Source organism: Panthera onca, chromosome B3, assembly GCF_046562875.1.
Source record: "Panthera onca isolate mPanOnc1 chromosome B3, mPanOnc1 haplotype 2, whole genome shotgun sequence".
NCBI lineage: Eukaryota > Metazoa > Chordata > Mammalia > Carnivora > Felidae > Panthera > Panthera onca.
The window spans coordinates 7,585,186-7,608,887 of record NC_138344.1 but is presented as its reverse complement, the minus strand read 5'-3'; the positions used below and the strand labels follow the sequence as shown (position 1 = coordinate 7,608,887).

The following is a 23,702-nucleotide window of genomic DNA, read 5'->3' as shown; positions in this document are numbered from 1 at the left end:
ATTCATAAAAATATCATATACCACACTGTCTAACATGGTAGCCACTGGCCACATGTGACTACTGAGTACTTGAAATGTGGCTAGTGCGACCAAGCAAAATGAATTTTTGAATTCTATTTAAGTAGTGTAAATTTGAATTCAAATGTCCATATGTAGCCAAGGTACTGGATAGCACGGTTATAAATTTATCCAAGGAAAATCTGCTATTCTTTTTCAACCATCATGGCCTCCTGATGAGCTTGTAACCTCGGGCCTTCTTATTCATCATGAAAAAAGTCTCCACCACGAAGTTTTCCAGGAGGGGTGTAATTAGCTCTACTTTGCGGCACTAAGAAATGTAAGGCACAAAGTGAGAAAGCTATTCAGAGAATCAGGAGAAAGGGCGGTTCTAGAGTCTCTAAGCTGAGAGTTACAGGCTGGTAGAGGCTCCCTTCTCGGACTCATTCCAGAGCCTTCCCTTGTGGCCAGTCTACTTTGGGATCAGGAAGAAAATACTCCCTTGTCACGGCCCCCTCAATGTTACCCACCAGAAATCAGTGACGAAGGTCTGAAGCTTGCTCCTCAGGAGATGGTATGGAAGAATGAACAGCTACGCCTCATTTCTAATCCCCAGACTTAAGTGGGGGTAACTTCTGACTCCAGGTGAAGTACAGGGGTTCAGCAGAGCTGGGTAGGGGGACTAGGGGTGGGGACCGCAGTCCTTGCTTACCTGAGGAACTTGTTGAGGTCTCCGTGCTTCATGTACTCAAAGACCATGATGAGCGGGTCACCGTCGCCACACACACCGTAGAATTTGACAATATGCTCATGCTGCAGGTTGGTGAGCAACTCAGCCTCCCTCTGGAAATCCTTCCGGGCAGCCAGGGTGGGATCCTTCAGGGCCTGGAAACAATGCATGACATGCTTTTCAGCAACTGGAGGACCAGGGCCTGTCTGTTCCCCTCATGGGAATAAACGTGCCCATAATAAAGACTGGGGGTTCACAACAAATCGTGTCATCTCTCATGAAACAGAAACCAACTTTCTGACCCCGTCTCCCATCCACCAGCCAGTGATTTCAATTCATGTTCATCTCAGAGCCCTACACTCCCCCCGAAGGCTGGTGTGAATGGCAGAGGGAGGGAGCTGTGGAGGTGGAAAATCTGACAAAGGTCTCTTCCCCTAAGGCTTCCTTCAAGAAATGGTCCCACAGCTAAAAGAAACAGTGGGAAAACCACCGCCCCATTGCTTGAACTCTATAAATTAGCCTTTGCCCAGAGCCTACCAGAAATCAGGCAGACAACATAATAAAGTCTCCTTGTTCTTTCTACTCCTTGAGTTTAGATGGTGAGGGAGTACGTATTTGCAGAGAAACATGAACGTGTTGGCTTCTAGAAGGCGCCTGTGTCCTCCTAGTAGGAAGGTGAAGGAGGCACTGGAGAGTGAGTGGGGCTGCAGCTATGGGGAAGGCAGTGAACAGGAAGCAGCCTCCGGGTCCACTCAGGACCAGAATGGGGTGAAGTCCCTCCAAGTCCCAGGGCGGGTTGGAGAGGTGGGCATCCGCTGGCCACTAAAATGCCACGATGTAGCCCCTGTGGGGAGGGAGAACCCAGGAAGAGCGGGAGGCATCAGACCTGCCCCAGGGCCCAGGAAGATAAATGGGCAAGCAATGGCCAGGAGGGGGGTCAGGTAGGAGTGTGGTGGCTCCAGCACAAGAAGGGGACCGTGAGACTGACGTGGAAGACGCTGAGCACATCGAGGGATCGTGGACAGGGCACTGCCACGGGGAAGCAGCCATGTTAGGCCAGAGGAGCATGACCAATGAAGGAGAGGGCCCCTTCCTGCAGGAGACACGGCCTGGGCAGGCGTGCGCACACATTTCTTTGGGCTTCCTCAACTTCCCCACGAGCTCAGAAGGCAAATGGGGCCAAACAACACCCACTTCCTTCAGCCAACACGATTTAGTAACCTCACGGGACACAACACGAGGCAATGAGGGGGGGAGGGTGAAGTATGCACACTATGCTCAGATTAGTGAAATCCAGACTGGCATGAGATGGGTTTGCACCCTCTCTGCCAAGCATGTGGCCTTTTTGGTGATTTAGGCAGACTGCGCTCCCCCGTAGACCGTGGTACCACCAAAAGCCCCCCCACCCCCTGCCCCGCGGCCCCAGCGAGGTCTTTCTCCGGCCACCGCAATGCCCGTTAACTGAAATCCACAGGGCTGCCTAGGCTGACAGCGCTGTGGGAACATGAATATGCAAGCCTCATATCTAGGGGGCCCATCAGACCTCATCAGTCATTAGCACACATTACTGATGATGGACTCGGCACCAGAAGGGCCCTAAACATCACCAGCTTCCACCTGCTCCTTTCTAGAGTTGGGAGAAACTGAGGCCCAGCCCTGTCTGGGAGTCAGTCCACATTCACACGCCTGAAATGACAGAGGCGTACAGTTAAACAGGACCTCAGCCCCTCTTGACCCCCAGAGTTCAGTGGCAGTGCCTCTAGCCGCGGTCTCTCAGCCAGAGGTCAAATCCACTCCAACTTCAACCAATACCACCTTTCATTCTTTTCAAAATTCGGAGCTTTCACCAAAAACGTGTTTGAGTAAACGATTCTACTATTGACAGAAATGTTGGAATTGACCCAGTGTAGCTTTCCCACGTGACAGGTCAGGAAACTGAGGTCTAGAATGGGGAAGTGACTTGCCAAAGACCATGCCAAGAAGCCATAGCTTGAATCTGGAGCCCAGGATACTTTCCTGTGCAGCGCACCTGCTGGATTAACTTACCAGATGAATCGGTCACTAGGTATGTCCCCAAGGGAACAGTGGGCACAGAAGTTAAACAGTGTGAAAGGGCAGAGGAGAAGGCCAGGAAAGGCGAGAATGTGGCCTGATGGCAGAGGGGCCAGGCCCCACAAGGATGCTGAGCTGGTGGTGCAGACCCAGACCGGAAGGAAGGTGGGCGGTCCAGTCCACCGCTGACTTTGCCGCCTCTGATCTCATGTGCGCTCCTCTTCTGCTCTGGCTGCCTTCTCAGGGAAGCTACCCGGTAATGAAGGAGTAGGCTGCTGTGTGCCCACGTCCAGCAGTAACAACGGCATTTACAAAGCCTTTTTGCTATGGGTGGAAGAAGGCAGGGTCATGGTGAGACAGGGTCCTCTTGGTGACCCAGCTCCTGAGCTGCATGGGCTGGGCCATGGGCAGAGGATGACGGCCGGTGATTTATTTATTTTCATGAAGAATAAGAGGGGGGAGAAAAAGAGGAACCCAGCATGGGTGGGATAGAGGACTACAAAGATTTATGTGAATGCTGGATTTACGAGAAGGAAAAGTAGATCAAATTTGGGGCCAGCCAAATGGCCTCTCTCCATCTCTGTAAATCATTCTCTTGCACCGTCTGGACACCAATGGCAGTCACGGGATATTTCCGTTCTCAGCTCTCAAGCAATGCCAGCCAGCGTCCCCAAGCCTGGCACCCTATACTGCCAGGAGGACAGAGGCTCCTCATTTGGGAGACGGGGCACAAAGCAACCGCTGTCTCCTAGTCTCGCCACAGCCTTTCTCTGCTGCCAGTTCCCTCTCTGCCTTCACACTGGGATTTCTGGTTCCTGGGTCCAACCTGAAGTTCCTATGTAACTGGCAAAAAGTCGGGTTTGGTATCTGGGGTCCAGGGATGCACATGGCCCCAACCCCTAGGGATAGATGCATCTGGGACAGAGATGACAGGAGGAGACTAATGAGGAGGAAAACCAGCTCAGAGACTCTCCTGCACTGTTCAGGGGCATCCACACACCCAACCCCTTCCTCGGGGCTGGGAAACCTCAAAGTGGATCACCAGTCAGTGGCACCGGTGAGCGCCAGGGGCAGAACTGGTGCTCATCACGGCTGCCAACCATTATTGCAGGGAGTTGGGTCACACCGACGGGTCTCTGAAGCCGAGGTGGCTCCTACCTAGGTCCTTTGAGCAGTATCCGTAGAACAAAGAGATCTGGAATTTGCCCCCTAACTTGTCTCCTTTCTTGTCCCCCCAAATTTGAGGACAACACACTTTCTGATCTTCCTCTCTAAGTGTGCCATCTCTCACGTTCCCCACCCACCCCCCCCCCCAGGCCTGGGTCCCACTGGGGCCCCTTGGTCACACGGAAAGGAAGCCATCCTGACGGCAAGAACACTCAAACTTCTCAGTAGCTCCCAACTCTGTCAAGGTCATTTAACATCCTCCTCTTGTCCAGCCTCAGGGCTGCCGCCTTCCAGTTTCCTTTTCTCTTACAGGGGGGTGGGGGTGGCGCGGAGGGATAGTTCAAAGTGTTTGGTTTCATATTTCATTCGCACACCGAAACCCATTTAATATGTGCGGGGATGCACGCATTTCTAAACGTCCAAACTTTTAATATTCAAACACGCACACGTCAATTAACACTTTTTAAGTACAAAAATCATCTTTCTCTTAGTCTGAAAATCCGCAGTCACTTCTTGCTGACACTCTCAAACGATTTTATGAGAGAGGAAGATGGGTAGTTATTACAGACATGGATGCCCTTCTCTCATCTGTCTTCTTAGCTTAAAACTGGCCATTGGCTTCCTGCTGTTTTCAGGATAAAATCCAAACCCCTTAAGACAGTTGATAGGCTCCAAACGTCAGGTCTCCCCATCTCTCTCTGCCTCATTTCCTCCCATACCCTCTTCCCCTTTATTCATTACACTTCAGTCTCATTGGTTTTTCTGTCCTTTGTACCCACCAAACTTTTACCTGCTTCAGGCCCTTTGCACATGCTGTTCTTTTGGCCAGAAAAACTCTCCACCAAGTTATATCCACATGACTGGCCAAATTCACTGGTACTGTCCATTACCCTCTGAGGAACATCCTGACTGGCATCTATTATGCCCTGAATACTCACTGCTAATTGGATACTCAGACAGATACTTCTGTCCCAGAGGGGAGCTTGCCAAGGGTCAGCTCTGATTGTTTCCCAAAATCATTTATGATCCATCTGTTAATGTCATTGCTTAATGTAATGAAACGTCATAGAAAGCAATGAAATATGAGTACAAAGTGTTGGCTGTTTTTATGGAGCCTGAGATGAAGACTTTAGAGAAACCTACTAAAGGTCGGTGTTTAGAAAGTGTTAAGAATAAGAGGAAAACCTGTGTTTTTAAGAAATTGGGAAAATAGTAAAAATCTGAGATTCTGCACTAAAAATGTTTTAAGTGCCTATTCCAGTGCAAACTAACTGAAACTGGAAATCATGATTGCCCCAAACAAAAACAAAACAACTCTCCAAACTAAAGGGAACTCAAGAGCTGGCGTTCAGACAAACTGGAAGAAACAGATCATTAGATCCAAATGATTAAAACCGTCAATAACCACAACACGAATTTCCTGCAGATAAAATTAATTTCATAGGAATAGGCTGATAGCGATGTTAAAATAAGTAAATGCTCAAAGAGAGTGAAGAAATAATTATTTCAAAAAAAAAAAAAAATAACCAAGAAGGTAGGCCACCAAAAGAGGGAGAAATAAAATTCAGATAACAACAACACTGTGAACCAATTAGGTATCTCGGAAGTCGATTATGTGGTTCATTGAAGTCAAAACAAAAGCCTCTACAGACAGGACAAGCGCTACACTAGATTAAACCACAAGAATCCATGACTTGGAGCAACGGGGAGACTCCCCCGGGACAGAGCGTGGAGAGACACGGGGAACCAGGAAAAGCAGTGACGAGGGGCTCATCCCCTCATCTGGGAAGGAGAAGGCCTGCCTGGATCTGAGGTGGCCCCACCATCGATCCACTGCGGGTCCTTGGGCCAACTGCTTGACCTCTCTCTGTGTGCCTCAGTGTCCACTTCTGTGAAATGGGGATAGCGGTGATGCCTAATGCTTCTGGAGGCCGTGAGAACAAACCTTCACCCGCACACATTACTAAGAGCAGGGCCCAGCATATCGTGAGCACCGTAATCAGCATTCTCTGTGAGATGCTGCTGTCATCATTCTGCACATGCCCTCCTCTTCTTCTGGAAACTTCCCTTCTGGGCTCTACTGTGCTAGAATTCAGAGATGTGAGCTACAGAGGCCTGTGCGTCCCCTCTCCTCTTTCATCCCCAGGGTCTCATTCAGTGCCAGGCACATAGTAAGTGTTCAATAAATATTTATGGCATGAATAAATGGGGCATATTTTTAGGAATAAGATCAATCTTTGAAAGAAAAGTCTTTTGGGGCGCCTGGGTGGCTCAGTCGGTTGGGCGGCCGACTTCGGCTCAGGTCATGATCTCGCAGTCTGTGAGTTCGAGCCCCGTGTCGGGCTCTGTGCTGACAGCTCAGAGCCTGGAGCCTGTTTCAGATTCTCTGTCTCCCTCTCTCTGACCCTCCCCCGTTCATGCTCCGTCTCTCTCTGTCTCAAAAATAAATAAACGTTAAAAAAAAAATTAAAAAAAAAAAAGAAAGAAAAGTCTTTTATAGCACACTGAATTATTACAAAACTAATACCAGTGTTTCCTCGATGTAAGGAAAAAATTAAATATTGCCAACACCCCAGAAGGGCTCCCACTGCATGCCCCGCCCCTCCAGTATTCCTTCTCTCACCCCAAAGGTAACCACTACACTGACTTATGCAGTCCACAGTCTTGGCTTTTGTAAAATACTTGTGACTATCTAAATATAAATCCTTTACCACTAGAGTTCAGTTTTACTTGTTTTTTAAACTTGAAATAAGTGAAATTATATATATATATAATATATATATTATATATATATATAAATATATATAAATAAATATATATATTTATATTATATATTATATTTATATTTATATTATATATTTATATTTATATATTTATATATTTATATATTTATATTTATATTATATATTATAAATATATATATAAATAAATATATATATAAATATATATTATATATATATAATTCCACTTATATCATCTAGCTAGCTATGTATCATATATATATGATACATAGCTAGCTAGATGATATATAGATAGATAAATAGATAGATAGATAGATAGACAAATAGGTGGGTGGATGGATGGATAGATAGATGATTGATAGATTAGATGATAGATGATAGAAAGATGAGAGAGGATAATGGTAGATAGATGATAGATAGACAGATAGACAGAAAGAAAGATAGATGATAGGTAGATGATAGATGGATAGATAGAAAGATAGCAGATGAATGGATGGATGGATGGATCCATGAATGGATAGATGATAGATAGATAGATAGATAGATAGATAGATGATAGATGAATGGATAGATAGACAGACAGATAGACAGATAGATAAATAGGTAGGTGGATGGATGGATACATAGATGATAGACAGATGATAGATAGATGATAGATAGATAGATAGATAGATAGATAGATAGATAGATAGAATAGATAGATGATAGAAAGATAGATGATAGATAGATAGATAGATAGATAGATAGATAGGTAGATAATGGGTACAGGTCTAGAAGTAGCAGTGCTAGGTCACACAGTATGCTAATGTTCTAGAAGACCAAACTTTTTCAAAATGATCATACTGCTGCGCCTTCCCACTAGCACTTGGTATTGTCACCACTATGTTGTCATTCTGCTTGGTGTTCACTGGTATCTCAATATGGCCAACTTGCATTTTTCTGATGATTAATTAGGTTGGACACCTTTCTCATATTCTTATCAGCTATTGGCCATCAGAAGAGACTCTTTGAGATCTTTTGAACACATGTATTCTCTGTCAAGTGACTATTTAAAAGTGGCACCACCTATTTAAAAATATAAACCACATATTATCAGTCTTACACTACCCTTATGCACAAATTACGCTCTGTCTTGCCCTGCTCTCCTTCTTTCTTGGGTCTTCTTTTGTCTCCCCAGAAGACTACAAGCATCTTCAGAACAGAGGCTGTGACGTCTGCTTCGTCTCCCCTATTGCAACCACCGGGCAAAAGATTCTTGCCAATTGATTTAAAACCACAATTTGGGGAAAACCTAACCTTGGGTTATACTCAGATGTGTTCTCTGAAAGTCCACAATTACCCAGCACCAATATGAGAACAGCCTCAAGAGGAAGGAGCCTGCACAAAGCAGTAAATTCTAAAGAGGATGAGAAACAGGAAACACCATTTCTCGACCGTTCTCTAGAGTAAATGAGTGTCTTCTCCAGGGGCTGGAGTCTGGGTGGATCCCCTGGGCTGCAAATGTTGTAAAATCCTGGGGCACTCGTCTCCTCCACATTCCCAGACCCAAGGAGAGAAGAAAACCATCTTAAAAAGATGAACACAGAAACACATTTTCTGCATTATCCAATCCGGGTACTGTCCTTTAACGCCTGACCACTCAGTGAGGAACATTTCCCAAGGTTTGGGGCCATCATTTCATTTCCTGCTCAAAGCACAAAAATGTCCGTTTCATTTACCAGTCCCCAGACGGATATTGGAATGCCCAGTGGATTAGTGTCTCCCGATAAATTAAAAGTTTCAGAGCAGTGCAGAATCCTTGTTTGGAGACAAAATTAGAAATCTTTCCACTCCCCTGGTCCAAGCTGTTTAAAGACTTTCTTGCTTATCTGACCATCCTGCGTCTATGGAGGTACACTGAACAAGTTTATTCTCAGGCAGTCTAGCAATAATAATGATTAGCCTTCACAGAAAATATACTCTAGTTCCTTATTTATTTTCCAGATCCTTGGTCAGCAGACAATGCCTACTTTTGTGAAATATACATATATTTTTTCTAATAGATATGTGTGTGTGTGTGTGTGTGTGTGTGTGTGTGTGTGTGTGTGGAGAGAGAGAGAGAGAGAGAGAGAGAGAGAGAGAGAGAGCAGTTGTAACGGGTAGCATATGGCCCTCAAGCCTAAGATATTTATTATCTGGCCCTTTTAGAGAAAAGGTTCAGACCCCCTATTCTAGCTGGTCAGTGTAAGCTTAGAAGGCCATATGTCATGTGTCTAAGCACATTCAATAGGACCAACATTGAGAATGATGGTGATAATAAAAACCAGTAGCAAGTACTCTTTATTGAGCATTTACTATGTCCCAAACAATGGATGAACAATTTTACTATGTTGTGTGATTTCATCACCAATGCTTTTAAGGAAGGATATTATATTTCCCATTGTACAGATAAAGAAACTGAGGGCTGAAGATGTTAAGTGTCTTGTGTGAGGGTTGCACAGCTCATCAGTGGCAGGGTGGGGTCTCCCTCAGGCTCTCTGACTCCCCTGCTATCCCTGGGGGCTGCAGAGCATCTGTGGAGGCCGTCTGCCCTCCGTGGACAGGCAATATGCAGACACACAAGACTGTGAATATACAGACCCCAAAGTCACAGAAGCGTGGAACACTCATTAGTGGTTTGGTTGGAGCCCTCAGTGCTAAGGGCGGGACCCTTTTGAGGTCCCAGTGAGAGTCCTCATGGGGGGGTGGGGGCGGTATCTCTTGCTCTCAGCCCAGGACACCAGGCAGAATTCACCCTCCTCTCAGAGGCCTTCCTGTGGCACCCATGGAGGTCAGTCCACGCTCCAGAGCAGGGCTCCTGACACCTACTTGGCCCTTGTCTGTACAAATCATGTTCAAAGATTTGTTTAGCACTGATTTATAGGAGAAGCTGTTCTCTGCAGGCTGAGTGCGGGGTGGGGAACTGGTGGTAAGTCTCTTCTCTACCACCCCACACAATTCAGCTCCTGCACTGGTGGCCCAGCAAGACAAAAGTCCTGTGGTTCCTGGGTCCATCTAAGTACCTGCCAGGAGGCAGTTACCCTCGGGGGTCTGAACCCGGATCACATGCGTGGGGGTATAAGAAATTTTTCCGGGTTCACTCACTAGTCTCCCTGTGCTTAGTTAGTAGCTGGTCCTTCCCCACTCTTCTCCTATTCCCAGTGACGTCTGCTGCCCTTGACCGGGGGCTCCCAGATTCTCCTTCAGCCACCCACCCTTCACTCAGTTCTATTCCTGAGAAACGTCAAGTGACTCTCCAGGCACGGACGACACATCCTGTTGAGGTCACTGAGGAGGGAGGAGGGCCAGCTGGGGACAAGGATGGGGACCCAGGCCCTTTCACAGGCTAACGTGCTCCTCTAGCTGCACCTCAGGCACAGCCCCCTTAGGTGCTGTAGTTCTTGACTTGCAAAGTCAGAGGAGGTTGGTGTGGATCCAACGGAAATCTCGCTGCCCTTAGAGCAAGGGCCCCTGATTACAATGGATGAAGAATGCCCCTTCACACCAGGAATGGAGCGAGCCTCTCCCGCCTGCTCCCCGGCCCCCAGCACCCCCTCCTCCTTCCCGGGGCCCGCAGAGCTCTGGGATTTACCTTCACGGCCACGAGCATCTTGTCCTTGGTCGGGCTGAGGTTGTAGCACTCGGCCAGGAAGACCTTGCCAAAGGCTCCCTCGCCCAGTTCCCGCTTCAACACGATGTCCCTCCTCTTAATGTGCTGCACGTCTGTAGGAGGGGGACAGAGGGGAGAGCAGCTGATCAGTCCTAGGCACCTGTCCTCATGACAGCAGGGGGTTCTACTTCTGGGTCCACAGCCAGGGAGAGGCAGACGCGGCCAGGAACCCCAACTCGGGCATGACGACGGGCATCATGTTGTGGTTTCAGTCTGACGCAGAACCAAATCTCACCTCTGTCCCTGACCCACCCCAAACCTGTCTAACAGCTGCCTCAGCTGGAAAACAGAATCAACAGTAGCTAAAGCACAGGATTCTGGTACAACTAGCTAGAGTTGTTGGAGAGTGTGTGTGTGTGTGTGTGTGTGTGTGTGTGTGTGTGTGTGTGATATACACACATATAGATCAGTCTCAACAGCTACTCTCATGTCACAGGAATCCCCTGGGCATAGTGCACATTCTGATTCAGTCAGTATCTCTGAGAATCTGCACTTCTAACAAACCCTCAGGTAACCTGTGTGCTGTGGGCCCTTGGACCGCACTTGGAATCGTGAGGTCTCTGGGGTGTTCAAAATCAGGTTTGAATCCTGACTCCACCTCCTTGCTCGTTTTTTGGGCTTGGGGAAGTTATTTCATCCCAGTGCCTCAATGTCCTCATCTATAAAATGGGATTAACACCAATACCTTTCTTGTTGAAGTCTTGTAAAGATATGAGATAATCCATTTGAAGAGTTTGGCCCGGCACCTGGGACAATGTGTGTGTGTGTGTGTGTGTGTGTGTGTGTGTGTGTGTGTGCGCGTGCACGCGCACACATGCGCACACACACGATTCTTGTTATACAAGAATGGCTGTGACAATCCTAGCACGGTGCCTGGTTTGTGATAGAGATGACTCTGTGGCGGCTAAAATTATCTGGGGGAAGCCTTTACTTGACAAATCCCTCTCCCCTGGAAGACCAATGAGATCATGAAAGCCAAATCCAGAGACTGTCCCAGAACCACGGTCCAGGCAGAGAACAGCCGCGACCCCCTCCACTAATTCAGCAGGCTAAGTCCATCTGCCAGGAGAAAGCAGAGATATCACCTCAGCCATCCTAACTACTTGGAAAGAATGCTACGAAGGAATAGAACGAGCAGGGGGCTAGTGATGTAAGGCACAAGCCAGAGGTTTGCTCACTGACCTTCCCCTTAACTGTGCAACAGGCAGAAGCCCACTAAACATCTGTATTAACACTACAAAGAGCATTGCAGAGCCAGGAAAGAGGATTGTCTCAAATGACCTTGTCACAAACTGAAAACCGAAGACAGAGGACTATGGCAGACTGTCCCCATGAGCGAGGACACATGTGACAGGAACAGACGAGGGTGGCTGCAAGGCTTTGCTTAGTGTTTTGGTTGGCTTGGGAATTCCTTTCAGAATAGACTATACAAACCTCTTTGTTTTTGTTTTTGTTTTGTTTTTTCCTATCAGAATTCTTGGTCTCCCCACGGTGTCCCAGATGACCCGTGGATCTGTGGGAGGAAGCATTTACAGAGCATTTTTCTCTCCTCCCCCGCAAGACAGAGCTGCAGGCTCCCGGTGGCTGGTGGCCGCTCCTCACGGGCCACGTGACTGCCAGGTGGCTGCCGTGCTCTGCAGGGCTTTGCCCCAGTCTTCGCAACAAGGGAATTAAAAATTGGTTCCCTTCTTTACACCCTCTGTTGCTATTTCTTAGCCTCTGAGGAATGGTATTTGTCGGCCTTGAAGGGGAAGGCTAAAGAGTCTCCCACTGAGACAAAATGGGAGGTCAGGACCTGTCTCGGGGGAGGCCATCTGCTCATCACGGCATAATCATTCCCGGGTGACTAGTGATGACGCACGGGGTCCTGCAAGGTGAGCCTCCTGGCGTGGCCGCGGAGCGGAAATGGGCTGGGAAGGCAGCTTTATAAGGCCACGTCTGCACTTCTGAACGTCGCAAGGACTGGTAAGGAAAGAGAGGTCAGGGCCACCTGGATCGAGACCTGGGTCCTCCACACAGTATGGGCTTGGGCGCCTCACAAAGCATCTTAGGACTCAGTTTCCTTATCTATAAAATGGGTGTGGGAAGATAACACAAGTTCCACTTACCTACTACATGAGCCATTGCGTACGAAGGTTTGTAATTCCTTAAGTCTTCGTAAGTGTTGCATCATTATGGATATTATTTTACAAGCAGGAGAAACAAGGGACAAGTCAGGAGTCCCCAGCTGACGGCTGAGACGGGACTAGAATCCAGAGCATCAGGACAGGCCAGAGTGGCCAAACCACTAGGGACAAGCTCCCTTTGGCCCCAGACCCCACCCCAGACCCCAACCTCCCTCGGCACTGTAAGAGGGCAGTGTTGTTCTCAAATCTGAGCTGCCACAGAATCATCTAGAAGGCTCGTTAGAGCAAATGGCTGGGTCCTTCTCCCAGAGATTCCCATTTGCTAGGTCTAGGTCGGGGCCTAAGAATTTGCCTTTCTAGTAAGTTCCTGAGTAATGCTGACGTTGCTGGTCTGGGCACCCCACTTCGAGAACCACTGGAACAGGAGGGCATGGGAAGGGGAGGAATTGGCCAGCTCTTAACAGACAGTCGTATGTCCACAAATGCTGTATCCGTTTTTCACCATCCGAAGGCCTGCAAGCCTGGACTTACCAGAGGCCCCTCCTCCCCGCCGAGCTGTGCAGCCTGGGCTGCATCAAGGTCCCTCTCGGGGCCTCAACTACTCATGCATGTGATGGTGATCATGCCTCTCTTGCCTCCTTATGTTCCGGACACACCCCCATAAAGGCAAAGCTAACAGTATATAAATTTCTGGGTCCCTTGGTCCAGCTCCGGGCTGGGCCACCTCACCAGCCCTGCGAGCTCTCCTCACTCACGGTAGCTGGGAGCAGGATGAAAACGGAAGGACGGAGGAGCTCCCCAGAGAGCGGGCTCTGGTGTTCGGCTTCCGAGTCTCGGAGCCCGCTCCCTCCTCTCCCTCCCTCGGCAGCAAGAATCACAGGCCCTGAAAGGTTCGGGCAAGTCAGGTGGAGGCGGCAAAGAGGGGACCGTTTGTCAACCCTCCCTCCACATCCCAGGACTTGAGAGTGTGGCAGCAGCTATGGAGCCCCAACCACGGGAGGGGGCAGCGTTAACAGCCGTGGGCCTTGCACAGTCATGGGGGGGCAGGGGGGAAGGTAAGCACGTTATTGCAAGCACGAAGCAGAAGCCTCCCACGGACCCAAGTGTCTTCCCCAAATCTGCAAACAGATCTTTTCCAAAGACTTGGAAACACCCAGTGGCTCAGAATAAAACAGGCCTGGCTCACTCTAGTTGTCTTCAGGGAGAAGTATTTTGAGAGTAGTACCTGAGCTTTGTCCACAAAGGGGGAGGGGAGATCTAGAAAGGGCAACGGGAGGAATGGAAAATAAAAACAGATTCCATTCCACCATAAATCCTCCCCCAGGAGAGAACACCCTCCCCCCCCTCCCCACCACCAGCCATGGTGGTAAGAAGTTCCACAAGACACCTGGAGGCTTCAGCAGAGAGAGGCTGGGTTTGGGCCAAATGCATAAGGCAAATTACTTCCGTGTGGACAGCCCCATGAGCCAACAAGACTCAAGACTCCACAACACCATCCGAGCAGCTGCCCCCCACCCCACACCTAAGTTGGAAGAAGTAGGGCAAAGGGAAATTAACCGATGGCCAATCCTACTCTTCGGTCAAATTCAATTCTGATGATAAGCACCGGAGACCAGGGCTATTGTGCCCCATTCACGGATGGCAAAATGGAAGCAGGGGCAGCTTCTTAAAGTTCACAAGGCCAGAGAGTGGCCAGGGAAGGACTCCCTCCTTCATATGGCTCCCCAGCTCACGTTCCGTCCACGCCTTTCTTCCATCCTACCCTACTTCGTGGCCACCAAGATCATCCGGTCCACAGAACGTCGCCCCTCCACCTTCCCTTCTTCCAACCCTATCCGACTCCTCTTACCCTGCTCATCCTGGACTCTATCACCCAAGGCAAAAGGAAGGTGCACCTTCCCAGAGGCTCGGGGGAGGAGGGGTGGGACGGGAAGAGTGTGGGAGGAGAGGGCGCTGCTCGGGCCCTGGGGATGGCTGGAGTGAGCCATTCCCATTTCTGACGTCCTCGTGTCTGTTTGGGCCCCTTTTTGTGCTTATTTTTAGCTCACACAGTGCTGCTCAGAGCTGCCTCTGGTGAAGCCGTTTGACCCGAATGCCAAAAAGTGATGGATTCTCCTAGGAGGAGAGGGCATCAATCTCCTTTTACTGCCTGGCTGGCTGGCCCAGCAGAGTCTGGGTCACAAGGCTCAGACGCTGGGACACTGGCAGGGGAGGAGGAGGGAGAGGGACGCACGGCCCAGGCCGTGGGAACACCTCCCACTCTCTAGCAAGGAGGGGCTGCTACAGAGAGAGCCAGGGGGCCGGTGCCCGGTAGAAGGGGTCTTTGAGAGATGTCGCGGGCTTCTGGCACTTTCTGGCCTGACTCTTCCCTAGCTCCTTTCTTCGACAGAGCCCCCACTTGGGGTATGCCAAAGGAAGCCATCCGTAGGGTTTCTCGTTCCCGCCGGACAACTGGTTCATCAGACAGAACAGAATGAGGGTTTCTGGGTTTCGGTTACTGCTCCATGAATTTTCCTCTGCAGCGAGGACCAAGATATTTATACCATATGTATGGGCCTCCCTGCTGTGAGGTCTTCCAGATCTGGAGTGAGCTTGACCTAGGGCGAGATCATGAATCCAAGCAGGTCACAGCCACCTCGGTACAGAAGGTCTCGGAGCCCGTACAGTTCAGTGGGCAGACTGTGGTTACCCCCTCATCCTCACCGTGTTCCCCTGGGGGAGGTGCCTCACCCAGTGCCTTCTGTGACCTACACAGGTCCACCGAACAGACAGACGTGGCCAGAGACATAGGTGACCACCGTCAGCCCCACGTTCTGGGGAAACAGGGATGTGCCAGGCATACACATTACTCAGCGCTGCCGACCAAGAGGAGGCATAAAACCCCCCAAAATGGTGTGGCTGAAAAACCGAGGACTCGGAAAAAGAGAGGGGTCTGTATTTGAACGCTGACCCTGCCACTCACTGGGCTGCATCCACCCTCAGGCTCTCGTTCCTTATCTGTAGAATGGGTAGGTGACTTACCCACTCGGCAGAGTTCTCAGGAGGACAGGTTTAAACTTTCTGGATAATAGAGGTAATTGGAGCGATCTGAAACACGATGGGCATTTAACACAAGTGTGTTCCTTCCTTTCTACAGGATTTTCGTTTTACCTGAGAGCTCAGTCTACTGTAAACAAAACAGTGACTTGGAAAGAAACCTGAAGAGGGTCAAGATATTCTCCTGAAAGAAAATGGCTGAGGCTGCTCCTGGGTGGGGAGTGGGGGGTGGGGGGTGGGGGGGGCCTCAGCACTAACTCAGGGGGCCGTCGGCAGACTGTCCGAGCCTGCCACCACGATGTCCAACCTCCTCCTTCTTCAGAGTCCAAAATAGTTTGTGGGAGGAGGTCGGTCAGACAATGGAATAAAGACATTGAAGGTAGAGACAGCCACCTAGTAAAGATTACTATTGATCAGTAGGGGAAAAAAACCCAGATTTCCCAGGGTCGGTGGTTATAAATACTTGTGGTCCTGACTCTGCTGTATGTCGAGCAGCAAAATCACGCCCAAAGGCTGGCACGCTCCCTAAGTCAGACCCAGAATGTTTTAGCAGAAGTCCACTGGCCACCTCGGTGCTTTGGCTAATGATTGTTCTAGGAGGGCGTGCACCCAGGCAGCACCCAGACCGTCCTCCCCTGAAGGCTGTTCCCTAAGGGACTCAGAAGCAGGCCGTCCCAGCAGCCCGAAGGGACTTCAGCCCTTAGCTGAAGCCTGATGGGTTCTCCTGACCACCCTGCCTTCCCTTCTCACCTGGCCCGTTGTCATACCCGATTCCTAACTTTCTCCCGTCAACTCTGTCTCACTCTGTGCTTGTCTCTTAGCTTATGGTGTTACCCCTGGCGCCCTTACTAATAATAAAAATAAGTTCCGTCAATAGAGCACTCACCCCGAGCCAGGCACCATGCAGTGTGCAACGTGTGGTCTTGCCTTCACAGCTGTCTTAAACACGACGTGCTGCTGAAGTTCAAGGTGATAAAGCAATATGCTCAAGGTCACCCAGCTGGTAGAGGTGGCCCATCAGACTCTAGAGTCCAGTGCCACCCTGCTCCCCGTCACTCGTGACAGCCCCCTCACCTCTGTCACTTGTACCCTCGTGGAAGGCGCTGCTTTCTGAACCGGCAACCGTGACTGGTGGAAACCAATCCCATCCCTAAGGACAGACACAGAATCATTTCCAGTGGAACCTGTTCTCGCCACCCTCGGCTGTCACCCTCCGAGCTCAACACGGGCAGCACGACGGCCTCTGGAGATGAGGCTGGCACCGGAAGGTAGAAACCCAAGGCCCCCTCACAGAAGAACAGAGGGGCTCGACAGCCTTGGGGCTCTCACATTACAAGGTAAGTCCTGAGGGCGCCTGTGTGGTGAAGGAGGAGGGAGATTCTTGGCAGGCAAGGGGGGAAGAGGGAACAAAGGAGGAATGAAGAATCTCTGAGAATTTGCACTCGCCGGACCCCAGGGTCTCAGGCTGCCAAAAATGCTCAGAAGAAAACATCAATTCAATACCACACATTTAATTGCACATGAAATGGAATGTCTTTAAATGGAAGAATAACATTCCCGGAGCTCCAACGGTGGGTGTTTGAAGTGGCAGGAGGGAGACAGAGGGTCAGCTCTGAAATCTCGGAGGGGGAAGGAGACTGCCGAGAGAGGGCAGGACGCCTGCTTTCGCTAGAGGTAGGAATTTCTGCCTGCCAGTCCAGACCCGTCCTCTGCGCTTCTCACGGCCCCACTGGCTGCATGTGGCCTCACGCCGCCGGGCGGCGGGGCAAGAGGAACGAATTTCCCCTTTGGTCTTGCTTAAGAGCACAGCCAGGGAGGCGTGCACCCTGGCCAGAGGCAGACCCTGTGCGCCGGCCGCAGCTGACCCGGCCAGTCCTCCGCCTGGACGGAAAAGCGCAGCGGGGCTGACCCATCCCAGTAAGCCACTCTTGCGAAGCAATCCCCAGATGACTGACGGGCTAGGAAGACAAGAGGGCCTCCTGAGTTCGTGTCAAGGATCGGTCTAAGAGAAGACGTTTCAAAGGCTGGAGAGCCAGCCCGAGGAAAGCTGCAGAATTTTTCTTGGAGGTCTAGAATTTAGCATCTGCCTCTGGCTACTCCGCAAACGTGGGTGGGGGGTGGGGGGTGGGTAACAGTGATATGGAAAAGGACTGTCTGCTGCTGTTGCTTCCCTGGGATGAGGCTGACCGGACTGTGAGAACCTGAGGTTTCTGCTGGCCAGTCCACGTCCCATCCTACGGCTCATCTAGCCGGACGGGGGCTCCCCTGGCCAGTGCGAGGGCTCGGCAAAGGGTGCTGGCAGGTGTTCAAGTCAAAGAGCAACGAGGTGTGTTGTCAAAGTTGGTATGCTGAGCCCAGCAGCGGGCACAGTGCACAGCAGGTGCTCACTAACTATCTGATGAATGCACGAATGTACGAGAACTCCCTTGGAAGCATTGCCGGGGACTCCGGCGAGGAGAACACCGCAAAGAGGGAGGAAGAAGGGAAGCAGAGGGAGCAGTAAAAAGAAAGGAGAGATGAGTGAGAACGGGAGAGGATCCAGGAAGTTGCAAAGAGCAGCCTTATTTATGTCCTGGCTCCACGACCGGCCCCGGGAACCAGGACCACGTGGCACCAGGACCGCGTGGAGCCCCACATGCCCACCCTCCCTCTGGGCGCTCCGTCTAAGCAGCGTGGCTCTGCGGTCTCCTGTGAGGAAGCTCAGGGTAGGCCGGGGCTCCCCTCGGGGGCACGTGCGCGCCCCGAGGCTGGAGGTAGGGGGCTAGGACGCCGCCGCCGAGACGCCGTGTTCCCACCAAGATGAATAAATAAATAAGACACCCTGCTGTTTCTGGAAGCGGCAGAGGGAGAGGATCAGCAGAGGACTGTCTGTTCTGGGGTGATTTCCAGCTCACGTTTCCTGACACAAGAAGTTCAGGAGACAGCGGGAGGAAAGTTCAGATGTGTCCCTGCCCGCAGGTGCTGCCCCTGGAGCCGCACCCACGAGCTCAGGCGTTTACTGACACCCGGGGGCCCCTGCCATGCGCCTCCCTAGCCAAGTCTGCCTTGTGTGCCCACTGGCCTCGTCTACGTGTCGCGCTGGTCCTTCCCATGGTGAGAGGACCCCTCTGGCTCTCATTAAGCACTGACTGCCCGAGAGTAAAGAGCAAAGGAACTCCCCGAGGAAAGCATCTGGAATTGAGCAGCTAGGTGCTGAAAGATGAAACTCAGGCTCCAACTGGAAATCTGTCCCTCCAGCAACTTGCCTGGCGCCCATCCTCTCCCCTTCCTCTGGCCTGGATCTTTCCTTTGCAACCTGACGGTGACAGACTCTCACTCAAAATGCCCATATGAGGGGCTCGGTCTGCATCTCAGTCTCCCCAGAGGCCCTTCTCCGCCGGCAGCTGCCCAGGGATGCTGCTTTGGCTTCTCAGCCTGGGCATCTAACTCTGCCCCCCAAGTCCATCTTGTGGCATTGTGGCTTTTCACCGGCAAATTGTTCAAGCTTGTACCTTCCCGATCTGCAGCTCCAGGCCAAGACACAGACTACAGGCACTGTGGAGCCCTGAGGTGGGCCAGAGGACCAGTCACCCACTCACAGAACACGCCGTCGGCCTCGAAGACGACCAGCTCCCTTACATCCAAGAGGAAGCCGAACCCGTTCACGCAGGGGTGGGGAGGAACGGGCGTTAGAAGATTTGTATAGGCAGAGGCAACGATACATCCAAATATACAGAAACCAGCACAAAAAGAAGAAAGGACAGAAGGGGGCCCTCTTATAACCAAGCACCAGCAGTAAGAGCAAAGTGAATGAGGCAGGAGTGGGTATGAATTCACGTTCAACAACACATTTTTGGAGGCAGCAGTTGGCAATTTTCTAAGCCCGTCTCAAAGCTTCACCGTTTTCATGAGGGAAATTAAGAAAATACCCCACTCGGGGCGCCTGGGTGGCTCAGTCAGTTGAGCGTCCGACCTCAGCCCAGGTCGTGATCACAAGTTCGAGCCCCGCATCAGGCTCGGTGCTGACAGCTCCCGCTCTCTGCCCCTGCTTTGGATTCTGTGTCTCCCCCGCTCTCTGCCCCTCCCCTGCTCATGCTGTCTCTCCTCCCTCTCTCAAAATACATAAAAACATTAAAACAAATTTTTAAAAATACCCCACTCAATGAATTGTCATGAGGGTTCATAGCATACTGTGTGTATAGTAATGTGTCCAAAGTGTGTTAAATATACTAATGACTGTAAAGTTTCACAAAGGAGCATGCCAGCTCTTTCCTCCCACTCACCCCCTCCTCAAACGTTCCATGATCTCTGAGTACTTACTCTTTCCAATCCTTAATTTCCTCACCTGTAAAATTGAAATAATTTTTAAAAAGTGCCAATTGCATGGCATTGTTGTATCTGCAAATGACACAGAGGGGTTAACGCTTAGAACAATGCAGACGCACAAAGTAGGTGCTCAAATCGCATTAGCCCAGAGCATCAATGCCTTCGGGGTAGACTTGGGTATGCTATTGAGAACCCGGAGAACCTGAGAACCTGGCCCAAATCCCCAGGCTTTTTCTTCCTAAATTCCCTACATAGATGCATAAAATAGGTCCAACAGATGGATGGATTGCTCACTCACTGTCCTCTGAGCTCACGTCATGGATTCACGCCCGAGCGTCTTTACCCACATCGTACCTCCAGCTGGGTACTCTTCTCCAGCTCCCACAGGAGAAATCAGCCCATGCCCCACAGGCAACTCCAATCCCACCCGCTCCATCAGATCTCCTCCCAATCTTCCTCGAGATCCTACTATCCCCTCAGCCTGTCCATGCCTAGTGCAGAAACAGGTGTCCTGGGGCCCCCCTCTGCTTGCTCTGCTTTTCCCCCAAGTAAACTCAACTCACCCCAGACAGCTCACAGAAAACAAGCTGAGCACATGCTTGCTACCTCACTGGAGAGAGCGAATGACCTTAGCAAAGGCCAGTAGGAGATTTTTACATAATATACGCTGGGTATCTTGAGACACAGGACCCTGGGTTATTTGTGGGCACAGGGCCCGGCCCTTAGATCTCCCACATTCACCAGCTGCACAAGGTTGCTGCTGTCCCATGGCCTGCAGAAGTGTGTGTGCTCTCATTGTTTCCCTGAGCAACGAACTCAGTGAAGATTTCAGTTTAGGCAACCCTAGGAAGTGAACAGGTCACCCAGTGAGGCCATGGGGCCCCATCTTAGGGCCCTGTGGGAGGCCTTTCTTTACAAAGGTTCAACTTTAATTCTGCTTAAAGCAGGAGGCAGGAGGGCTCAGTCTGAGAGAAGGTGAGTGCGGTTCCCAAGGGAAGGGAAGGCAGGACACCCAGGCCTTGGGAATTCAGAAACGCATCTTCCCTTCTGGGGCCCTCAGGGTCTTTCAAGAAATAGCTTTCCTCTATGCAGGGCTTAAACTCAGGACATAGTTGGAACCGTCTAGGTCATACCTATGCCCTCTTTGAGAGGACTTCCACGCCTGGGGGCGCGGGATGCAGGAGATGCCTCCCAGTGGCTCTGGTCACCCTGCTTCCTGTCTGCTCCGAGGGGTTGTGGTGACAAACCTCACCTGCTCATCCCCACACCCGCCCCTGCCCAAGGGGTCGACAGCTCCCTCAGTGCTCCCTGCTCAGCTCAGCCTCCTTCCTAGCACCCTCAACAGAGTGCTCCTTGCTGCCGGCTCACCACCGGGCCACCCCGTTATTCCTGGCCAGACTCGCCTTCACCTGACCACACCTGTTCTGCCAGACTGTTGCAGAGCCCCGAAGCTCACCTCCACAGACAGCAGAGGCTGTCAGGGACCTGGGGAGTCAGCGGCTGGGCTCCTTTCCAAGGGGATGTTCCCATTTCCAGCCCCACTCCCAGAGCTGAGGTATCTGCCAGGCGCCTCCCCCTCTCCAAGCCTCCCGCTCAGGTCCTCACTGTCTTCAGCCTTGTATCTGACGGGTTCAAGGTCAGAGGCCAGAGCCCAAGGGTCCCCGCCACGCAGGCCCTTGGCGTGGGTAGCCCGTGCTCAGAGCAGCCAGCAGATTCGTTCCGCACGGCCTCCGCACTCCCGGATCCGAGCCTCCCCTGTCCCAGCCCGCTCGCTCTGCCAGGTGTTTTCCCCACCACATCCTCTGAGCTGACTTCCAAGAGTTCCCCCACACCAGATGTTAAACGCACTGGCCGGTGGCTTCCTGGCCTGTCTCCTGAACCCCCCCCCCCCCCGCGCCCCATAATTCCACAAAAAAACAAAAACAAAAACAACACAAACAAACAAAAAACAACAGAGAAAAAGTTGGAACTGGTGGAATGCTTGGTACCACCTGACCCCTGGAATCCCTCCACGGGCTCGGTGGCTAAGGTGAGGTCCATCCAAGTTCCACACATTTTAAGCTGCTTCTAGGGCACCCGTAAAGTCATCAGCAACACTTATATGGTGCCTTGGATCAGAAGATCATTCTTTCTAGTTCTTTTTGGCGCCAAAAGAAATAGAGTCACATAGACATTTGGGCTTTGGATGGTATCTTACCGGTCCTTTGGAAGATCCCAGAAATTGGGGGTCAAGTGGCTGTTAGGACCAATGTCAGTGGAAAATTTGGAGATGTCACCGAACATCATTAGATCTGTGTTGCTGACAAGTGGCCAACTGTCATGGTTAGATCTGGGCACTCTTGGGTAGTCCCCAAAACACCAACATGGGGGCTCAAGGGCACGAACCTCAGGAATCCACGTAAGACATACTCAGGAGCCTGGCTAGAAGCCATGTTCCCGTTGCCTGCGGGTGGACCTCAGCTCCCTCTTCCCACTGGCCCTGGGGACTCCTCCCCTTTCATTTTTCAAAAGAGACTGTTGTTCGGTGTAGTCACATCTGCACACCCTCTGTCCCCTGTGCTCATCATTACCACAGACCGCGGTGATCTTCCTCTCCTGATGCTTACCTGCCCCGTTCCCCACTCGCTCTCCGAAAACAAGCCCTTCCAACCCCCTTGCCCGCCTGTCCCTTGTGCCCATGTGGGTCACTGACCTTCATCCCTGGCCTGTTTTTAGCTGCTTTCTGCAGGTTCCTCTGTTCCTGCCCGACTTTTTCCAATACATGGACTTTGTTTTTCTCTGAAATAGATCTTCATTGCAGGCTCCCCAGGCAGGCGTGAAGGGCTCCTTGAAAAACCCCCCCATCCCCACAGCACAAAGCACAAGCAGGGCCCACAGGCCAGGCTGCCATCCCTCTCCTGCCAGCTCTTGGGAGACGCCAGTCCTGGAGCATGGTCCCTTTACACAGCTCCTCCTGGACCCACAGACTGAAGCCAGAGGAACCGAGTCAGATAAGCCATTTCCCCCACCAGCTCTTTTACCCTACAAACTGGCCCCCTTTCCTCTGAGTCTCTTCTCTGGGAATTTGCCCATTTTTTTTTTTTTTTTTACTTTCAGCACAGAAAATGCAGAAGCTGAATGACCAGGTAGTATGGCCCAGTCCTGCAAATGTGTCTTGTGACAATTACACATGGGTGTCATCCCGTACAACGTTTCCATATCTATGAGATGTGAGATCAAACATATGGGAATCTCCAGTTACTCTGGGTCATGACTTAGGCAGAATGAATGAGGAAATCCAAGTTATAAAATCAGGAAGGAATTAAGTATTTGGATCGAAGAGCAGTCATGGGAAAAAAAATGTTATCTGCAATGGAGCAAAACCACTTGACAAATGTCTCATGGAAACGAGGAGACCCCCAAAAAGGTCTCTGGCAGACCAGAGTTTGGTAAATGGAATTTGCTGGGTAGTGCTCACGATTACTGATTTAACATGTGAAAAGTCATGGCATGCTGTCCCTCTGGTGTGCAGCCTCTTCTGTTGTACTTTGGCGGATGTTCGAAAGAAACTGATTAATAACTAAAACCATCTATAAGTGTATTCGTAAGCTCCTGACAGCCACCGTGATTTCAGGGGGTCTGAATTGTTTTATAAGCCCTTCTACTTCTCAAGCACAATTCCTTGGCCACAGGTTTCCCGGGAATGTGGTAGGAAAAATGAACCACGAGATGATACAGTTTTCTGGCCCTGTGGTCAATGGAAGAACAGGGGGTGAAGAGACGCCTCTGACGCCATGATGGATAAAGGCCTCAGAGGTGGCGTTACTGCAGCTCTGCTACCGACTGGCTGTGTGACACTGGGCATCTTACTGAACCTCTCT

General features: G+C 50.8%; 1 protein-coding gene across 4 annotated transcripts in view; it reads right to left on the bottom strand.

Moving 5' to 3' along the window:
* The window catches only part of NTRK3 (neurotrophic receptor tyrosine kinase 3), a 395,937-nt gene that overhangs the window by 69,042 nt on the left and 303,193 nt on the right, over positions 1-23,702 (bottom strand). For all 4 annotated transcript variants that reach the window (XM_060617703.3, XM_060617697.3, XM_060617698.3 and 1 more), the window contains exons 13-14: positions 10,298-10,428; positions 710-882 (exon numbers count right to left, since the gene is read on the bottom strand). In XM_060617703.3, the coding sequence (XP_060473686.1) occupies positions 710-882; positions 10,298-10,428 (304 nt within the window). The remainder of the gene's footprint in view (positions 1-709; positions 883-10,297; positions 10,429-23,702) is intronic.